The following is an 8,943-nucleotide window of genomic DNA, read 5'->3' on the forward strand; positions in this document are numbered from 1 at the left end:
AGACAGCGCGGTCCACTCTCATCATCCCGCCGTAGAATGGACGCTTTCCTCGGCTGGGTTCCGAGTGTTAGAACGCTGGCAGAGACTTGGGAAAATCAATGAAGAATTCGAGCATCTAAATTAGGTAAAGCTCTGCAGTAGTTACCAACATCTTAATCGTTACGTCTAGATTCTCATGTGAAGAAGAGTAGTCGCTATGTTGCTCTGACTCATCATGTAACCTAACGGTGGTTTATAAATAATACAAAATGAAACGTAACGTTAGATTACGCCATGAGCGTTCTGAAACCAAATTAGAGCTGCGTTTGTGTCAAATTACAGATTTGAAATATAATAAATCTTTAATTTACTCTGGAGTATAACGTTACATGACAGCCACATGTCGCGACGTATGGCTGTTTACATTTATTGACATATTTGACCTTGCGTTTGGAGATTTAATTTTTATAGACAAAGGCAGAGCTAACGTTATACAAGTCAGATAAAAAACGAACAAAATGACAAATGAAACAAAAGACATTCTTGTAATAAGCTTTGAACTTACTGTACTATTTTTAGAGAATGGCAGCCATACTAGTTACTTCATGGCTGACGTAGTGATTGTATACAGTACGTGGAAACGCAAGACCTTGTACAGTAGTTTTGTTTTAAAAGAAAACCCACAGTAGTAAATAGGTTGTTACCTTAATGATCCACAGCTGTTTTTGTTTGTTTGTTTGTTTGTTTGGTGATAGTTGTTCATGAGTTCCTTGTTTGTCCTGAACAGTTCAATCTGTCCGCTGTTTTTCAGAAAAATCCTTCAGATCCCACAAATTCTTTGGTTTGCAGCATTTTTGTGTATTTGAACCATTTCCAACAATGACTGGATGTGACTGTAACAATGACTTGGTGTCTTTTCACACTGAGGACAACTGAGGGACTCATGCAACTATTACAGAAGGTTTAAACGCTCACTGATGCTTCAGAAGGAAAACAATGCATTAAGAGCCAGGGGTGTAAACTTTTGAACAGAATGAAGATGTTTACATTTTTCTTATTTTGCCTAAATATCATATTTTCATGTTTCATCGTCATTTAGTTCTACCCTTTTGAATCTACAGAAGATACTTACATGTTTCCCAGAAGATAAAATAAGTTAAATTTACCCTGATCTCTAAATTAAAAACGTGTTAACCCCCTAATGCATTGTATTTCCTTCTGAAGCATTTGAACCTTCTGTAGTAGTTGCATATGAGTCCCTCAGTTGTCCTCAGTGTGAACACATGGATCTTCGAATCATACAGTCATTGTTGGAAAGGGTTAAAAAACACAGAAATGCTGAAAAACCAAAGAACTTGAGGGACTTAAAGGATTTTTCTGAAGAACAGCTGGAAGTTTAACTGTTCAGGACAAATAAGGGACCCATTAACAACTACCACTAAACAACAAAAACACAGCGGTGGATCATTCAGGTAACAACAGTATTAAGTGTATGTAAACTTTTGAACAAAGTCATTTTTTTTTATCAATTCAAATATTGCTTTCTCTTGTGGACTAAATGTAAATGTCTTTCATGTGAAATATCTTATTCAGGTCAAATAAAAAAGTACTGCATTCTGTATGATCCATCTTATTTTGGTGAAATAATTAACATCGTTTAGAATCTGCAAGGTGTATCTAAACTTTTGACCTGTAAGTTAACATAATTTTAATTAAAATGCTTTAAAAAAAAGCATAGCATGTACAACAACTTACATCATAATTTAAGTTTATTTGTTTTTATAACAACAGAAGTTGACACCCACTGGTCTAAACTGGTCGCTGAATGAATTTCGTAGCAAATTACTTAATGAAAATGAGTTTCCAGGGTTGGTTTAGGAACAGGTGTGGTGACAGGTCACACCTTCATAGTGTCTTGCTCATAGGCATCATCACAGACGTCAGAGGGAAAATATTTTCTGTTGTGTATTAAACACACGAGGACGAATCGCAGACCTTCTTGATCATTCATCACTGTTAACTTGAATAATGAATTTCAGCTAATCTTTCATATGTAAAGAATGGTTTATATATATATATATATATATATATATATATATATATATATATATGTATGTATGTATATATTTCTTATATCTCTATCTGTCTGGAATTGAATGGGCAGGTATTTTAAATTCCACAATGATCACACTTAATGATGCATCGTGCTGTTTCTTTAGATAATGGACATTACCAAAATAAACACTTTGGGTGTGTTGTTAAAAGAATATCTGTATCACGTTACTGTGTAGGCATCATGTGTCATTGAAAGACAAAGCCAAAGGAGGGACCTTACAAGGTTTGGCTTGATTTTGTCAGGTACATTTACATTACTGTGTTGACTTTGGCATTTGTTTACCAGTTCTACACAGTTTTCAGACCTGTTTTAAAGTCACTATGTCAAAACATATCATTTAGGGGTATTTTGAAGTTGAAATGTGGCGTTTTGGGAGGCCATCGGGAACAGAAGTGTTGAGATGGAGATGTCAAGGATCACCAAAAGATGTCTGCTGTAAACTTCACACCAGGGCTCTTCGGAAAAGTAAGTGTTTGAGATTCTGTTAATCAAATGTTAGGTAAAATGAACATAAATAAATGTTATAAAATAAATAAATATGTTATTTTTTCAAATAATAATATACACTACCAGTCAAAAGTTTTTAAACAGTAAGGTTTGTAATGTTTTAAAAAAAAATAGTCTCTTCTCCTCACCAAGCCTGCATTTATTTGATTCAAAGTACAGCAAAAACAGTACAAATCTGAAATATTTTTACAATTTAAAATAACTGTTTTCTATTTGAACATATTTTAAAATGTAAGTTATTTCTGTGATTTCCAACCTGAATTTTTAGCATCATTACTCCAGTGACATGATCCTTCAGAAAACATTCTACTATTCTGCTCAAAAAACATTTTTAATTATGTTGAAAACAGCTAAGTAGGATTTTTTCAGGTTTCTTTGATGAATAGAAAGTTGAGAAGAACAGCATTTATCTGAAATAGAAATCTTGTGTAACATTATACATGTCTTTATTGTCCCTTTTGATCAATTTAACGCATCCTTGCTAAATAAAAGTATTAATGTCTTAATTTCTTTTGCTGTTTATTTCAGATAAACGCTGATCTTTGAATCTTTCTATTCATCAAAGAATCCTGAAAAAATGTGAACTATTTTAAATATTGATGATAATAATAATATTAATAATGTTTCTTGAACAGCAAATCAGCATATTAGAATCATTTCTGAAGGATCTTGTGACACTGAAGACTGGAGTAGTGATGTTGAAAAATGAGCTATGATCAAAGGAATAAATGTCATTTTAAAATATATTCAAATAGAAAGCAGTTATTTTAAATACTAAGAATATTTCACAACATTACTGGATTTTTCTGTATTTTAAAACAAAAAATGCAGGCTTGGTGAACAGAAAAAAAAACATGAAAAATCTTTGATGAAAAAAAAAGTGGAGCGTTCCTTTAAGAAACATCTCTTATTATTAGCAATGTTGATTCTTTGATGAATAATTCCTTGTTGAAAAATCATACTAAAAATTAGTTTTTGGTTTGTATGACTTAAAAAATTAATTGTTTATTTCAGCCTTTAACTTAAGAATCCGATTAGATGGCATCTGTGGTAGCGTACATCGGCACCACTTCTCATTTCCAACGTAAGTATTGAGCAATACTGAGAAATCCAGTATTTCTTAATGCAGCATCTATGTCTAGCGCTTTCAGTGAATGTGTTTCGATACTACTTGTGTTTTGTCCCATCAGCAAAACAGCAAGCCCTTACAGAAATTCATGGAGAGAACTGAGAACATCTATGTGCTGGTCCATCTCTGGATTCAATCCTAGGTTCTTTTGTACCTATGAGCCTGTCACAGGTGAGTTTATACATTTACATTTAGATGGTATATCACTCTATGTTAGAGATTTAGAAGATTAATGGCTTCAATGTCTTAACCCACAGATCCCATTGAGATCCACAAACAGAAGTTGACACAATGGTTCAATCACCTTCCTCAAGAGGAGAAGCAATTCGGTGGCTACTTTTCTCCCGAAACTATGCATGTGGAGCCACTTATCTTAGATCGTCATCCAGATGAGGACAGAGGTCTTAGTCCCTTCAAGGGAAAGACAAGCATATCTGAACGCCCCCCTCTCACAGTTGAAAAGCTCTTTGATGCTGCTAACAATAATGGAAACAAGGAACGAGGATTAAATGTTTTGCTATATGGGGCTGTTGGCACAGGAAAAAGTACTGTTGTCCGTAAAGTGGTGCTGGATTGGTGTGATGGATCTGTTTTCTCCCAGTTCAAACTTGTGTTGCCTTTCTCCTGTGAGGATCTTTCCCATTTATCCAAACCAACATCCCTTCGGGACCTCGTGGGAAGGAAGTACATGCACCTTCGCAAGACGCCTTATCTTAGTGGAGATAATGACAAGGCTAAGGATGTCCTCTTCATCTTTAATGGAATGGAAAAGATGAAGCTGGATTTTCGCATCGGCACTACAGAGTTATGCAGCGATCCTAATGAGGCTCTCCCATCGGGAGCTGTTGTTGTTAATCTACTGAGGAAATACCTGCTACCTGAGGTATGAGGTTTTGCTGTTTACTTTTTGAAGGTTTTTCGCTCTGTGACCTGGCATTTTAATTGATGTCATGTTCTGGATTAAATCGGTGATGGTTTTGTGACGTAAATTGCAGTACCTTGGTTAAAGGATTAGTTCACCCAAAATTAAAAATTGTCATCATTTACTCACCCTCATGGCATTTCAAACCTGTATGTTTTTTCTTATGTTGAACAGAAAAGAAGATATTTTGAAGATGCTGGTAATCAAACAATTAATGGTCCCCAGTTGACTTCCATAGTATTTATTTCCCCTATTATGGATGTCAATGGGGACCAAAAACTGTTTGGTTCTTCAAAATTCTTCTAAATGTTTTCTTTGTGTTCAACATAAGAAAGAAACGTGTACAGGTTTAGAACGACATGAGGGTGAGTAAATGATGACAAAATGTTCATTTTGGGTGAATTGTTCCTTTAATGACACAACATCTATTTTTGTCCAGATGCATTAATTTATGAAAAAAACATTTAAATGCACTTCATAAATGCAGTAACATGAAAACATATGTGACCCCTGGACCCTGGACCACCCTGGACTTCATTAGGAAGTAAAGATCATGTTCCATGAAGATATTTTGTACGGTAAATATATCAAAACATAGTTTTTGATTAGTAATATGCATTGCTAAGAACTTCAATTGGACAGATTTAAAGGCGATTTTCTCAATATTTAGATTTTTTTGCACCCTCAGATTCCAGATTTTACAAATTTTGTCCTATCATAAACCATACAGCAACGGAAAGCTTATTTATTCAGCTTTCAGTATAAACAAAGTGACCCTTATGACTGGTTTTGTGGTCAAGGGTCACATATGGTCTGTGGTACAGAATTTTTATTTACATTTGTGAATTTAATTTTATTTTGAAGTTAGCTCTGTCATTTTAATAATGCTGTATTTAAAAAAACACAATCCAATAAAATAACTACATTTTTAATGAAAGTAACACAATAAAATTGGACAGAAGATAATAATATTAAATATCAATATATTATTTTTATTCAGTTCTATGCAGCAGAATCAGATATAACTTTTTTTTGGATTGTTTTTATTTTGTCCGAAAACCAAAAATGCCATTCACGTTTAAAATTATTTTAATATTATTAAAATTATATTAAATATTATATTAACTAATTGCTTTATATGTGGTTACACTACATTTTAGAGTCATCTAGACTTAAAAATGGTATAAAAGTCTTTTAAAACCATATGTGACTCTGGACCACAAAACCAGTCTTTTGTAGCACGGGTATATTTGTAGCAATAGCCAAAAATACATTGTATGGGTCAAAATGATACATTTTTCTTTTAAGATCATGTTCCATGAAGATATTTTGTAAATTTCCTACTGTAAATACAGTACAGACCAAAAGTTTGGACACACCTTCTCATTCAAACGAATGAGAAGGTGTGTCCAAATTTTTGGTCTGTACTGTATATTTTTCTGTTTATTAAAGTTTTTACTCTACATTTGTACAGTTTTCAGTGGGTTAGTGATATTTTTAAAATATATATAAATTAATAAATTAATATTTTTTAAATGGGTTTTTATACAAAAAATGCTTTTTTATGTAAAATTCACTTTATAAAAGACCCACATTTCTAACTTTAATTCATGGGGATAACATGGATAATTTCACATGGTTTAGTGTAAGATTTTTTTCCCATCTTTTGGAAAATCCAGTTTTAAAAGTAAAAAAAACAACAACTACAAATAACTTTTACCAGTAGGTGGCTGCAGAGCTCCACTATTTGCTATTTGCTATTTGACCACCTGAAAGATATTTTTTCACAAGTTTTTTCAGTTGAATTCATATCTACGTACAGACCAAAAGTTTGGACACACCTGAATGAGAAGGTGTGTCCAAACTTTTGGTCTGTACTGTATATCAAAACTTAATTTTTGATTAGTAATATGCATTGCTAAGAACTCCATTTGGATGAGTTTCCAAGTCCATTTTCTCAGTATTTAGATTTTTTTTTGCACGCTCAGATTCCAGTGTTTAAAATAGTTAGTAGTACCTAATTTTGTCCTGTCCCAACAAACCATACACCAATGGAAAGCTTTTTTATTCAGCTCTCAGATGATGTATAATTAGCAATTTCAGAAAATTGACCTTTATGACTAGTTTTGTGGTCCAGGGTCACATATGAAACAAAGATGTATTCAAAAAATATCTTTCTGAGAACTTAAAGGGTTTATTTTACCCAGAAATGAAAATTCTTTCATTAATTACTCACCCTCATGTTGTTCTAAACCTGTAAGTCCTTTGTTCATCTTCGAAATCGATATTTTTAATTAAATCTGAGAGCTTTCTGACCCTGGATAGACATCAGTGTAATTACAATGTTCAAGGACCAGAAAGGTAGTAAGGGCATCGATAAACTATTCCATGTGACATGGACAGGGTCAAAAAGCTCACAGATTTCATTAAAAAAAATAGTGTTCACGAAGATGAACAAAGCTCTTACGGGTTTGTTACGACATGAGGGTGAGTAATTAATGACAGAATTTTCATTTTTGGGTGAACCCCTTGTTGTCAATTAACTTTTCATTGACCCCAATCTTTAAATTATTATTTATTGTAACTAATAGCTGCACCAACCTGTTAATTTTCTTACAGGCAAGCATTTTGGTTACAACCAGACTTTCTGCAGTGGACAGAGTTCCTAGAAAATACATTAATCGTTTTGTACAAATCTGTGGCTTCAATGATCCAGTTCGCCAGAGAGCCTACTTCACCAGCAGGCTCTTGCAACAGAACGAAGGCAAGACGGGGAGGTCTGCCGAGACGCTCATAGAGATGCTTTACCTAAATCTACAGCGGGAGAGTCAGTTAGCAACTGCCTGCTTCTTACCGTCATACTGCTGGCTTACATGCGCCACTCTTCATTTACTGCATTTTACTGACACAAATTCACCGATTCGAACCCTCACTGGCATCTACACCAGCTTCATGAGGCTCAACTTTGGAGGAGAAGTGATAACCGTGGATGGAAACGTCTCTTCACAAGAGCAACAGAACTCATTAATGCTCTATGTGGTCCGTACTGTTGGTAAACTAGCTTTTGATGGCATCACCAACAAGACAACATCATTCTCCGCTGAAGAAATGGAGCAGTGGGTTGGGGGTAAGACCAAAACGGATGAAGAGCTTCAGCAACTGGCGGTGTTTCGCACAGATGTGCTTGACTTCTTTCTGGTTCCTCGTGATTATCATGGTATAGATCCTGAATCTGGTAGTAGACGCTATGTGTTTGCTGTTCCTGCCATGCAGGAATATCTAGCCGCCCTTTATGTCGTTCTTGGCGAGAACAAAACCGTCCTGGAGAAGTTGACTAAGGAGGTTTCGGAGGCTTTGGGACAAGCCAGTGAGGACATCTCAAGCCTCTTGAGCATCCTTTCCAAAATCATACCTTTCAGAATCTTTGCCGTTTTCAACTTGCTTAAGTTGTTCCCGAAACTCTTTGAGCGAGTCAGCAGCCACAGCAAAGGGCGTATCGCAAACACCATGGCGGCAGAAATGTTTCGTTCGGAGGACAGCTTCAATGAAGATGTTTTGGACCAGGTGGAACAAAGCCTGCTGGGAGTGCATGGTCCACAGCCACAGGAGGAAACCTACACACGAGCATTTGAACTCTACCCTATCTTCATGGGTGGGCTTCTTCATTACGGGAACCGGAGGCTGTTAGACCAGCTCGGATGCAGTATCAAGAGTCAAACGGTTTCTCAGATCACCCGTGCGCTGAGGAAACACCTGATCAAGGAGAGCCAGAAGAAGCAGCCTCCTGAGGAGCTCATGGACCTTCTGGTCTTGCTGTATGAGTTCCAGAACCCTCGACTCACAGCTGAAGTCCTGCAGTCCATCAAGAACATTAATTTGTCGACTGTGCGCATGACGCCACACAAGTGCTTCGTGCTGAGCACGGTTCTGAACTGCACAAGCTCAAGCTTTCATCTGAATGAGCTCAACCTCTCCTCCTGCCACATCACTCCAGAGTTATTGCAGATGCTCTGGCCAGCCTTCCACCACACTAGCAACCTCAAGTAAGTCATGCACGTACTATAGAGAAAACTAGTCAATGTGTTTGCATGCTTGAATCATGTAGTTCATACTGAACATCTGACCTCATAAGCTCTTTAGATACACTACCAGTCAAAAGTTTTTGAACGGTATGATTTTTTAATGTTTTTTAAGGACTTCTCCAAAGTCATAGTAATTTATCAAAAGTGATGATAAAGACATTTATAATGTTAAAAAAGATTTCTATTTCAGACAAATGCTGTTCTTCTG

The 8,943-nt window shown here is 35.6% G+C and overlaps 1 protein-coding gene across 3 annotated transcripts in view; it reads left to right on the top strand.

Annotated features, from left to right (window-relative positions):
- nlrx1 (NLR family member X1) overlaps nucleotides 1–8,943 on the top strand; it is a 13,483-nt gene continuing 4,540 nt past the window's right edge. For 2 of the 3 annotated variants that reach the window (XM_073818204.1, XM_073818206.1), the window contains exons 1-6: nucleotides 1–124; nucleotides 2,437–2,560; nucleotides 3,617–3,686; nucleotides 3,793–3,902; nucleotides 3,989–4,614; nucleotides 7,273–8,696. In XM_073818204.1, coding sequence (XP_073674305.1) covers nucleotides 2,455–2,560; nucleotides 3,617–3,686; nucleotides 3,793–3,902; nucleotides 3,989–4,614; nucleotides 7,273–8,696 — 2,336 coding nt within the window. In that variant the 5' untranslated portion in view covers nucleotides 1–124; nucleotides 2,437–2,454. Of the gene's footprint in view, nucleotides 125–2,270; nucleotides 2,338–2,436; nucleotides 2,561–3,616; nucleotides 3,687–3,792; nucleotides 3,903–3,988; nucleotides 4,615–7,272; nucleotides 8,697–8,943 lie in introns of all 3 variants that reach the window. The other variant, XM_073818205.1, reaches the window with a different exon arrangement.

Source organism: Garra rufa, chromosome 14, assembly GCF_049309525.1.
Source record: "Garra rufa chromosome 14, GarRuf1.0, whole genome shotgun sequence".
Lineage (NCBI taxonomy): Eukaryota > Metazoa > Chordata > Actinopteri > Cypriniformes > Cyprinidae > Garra > Garra rufa.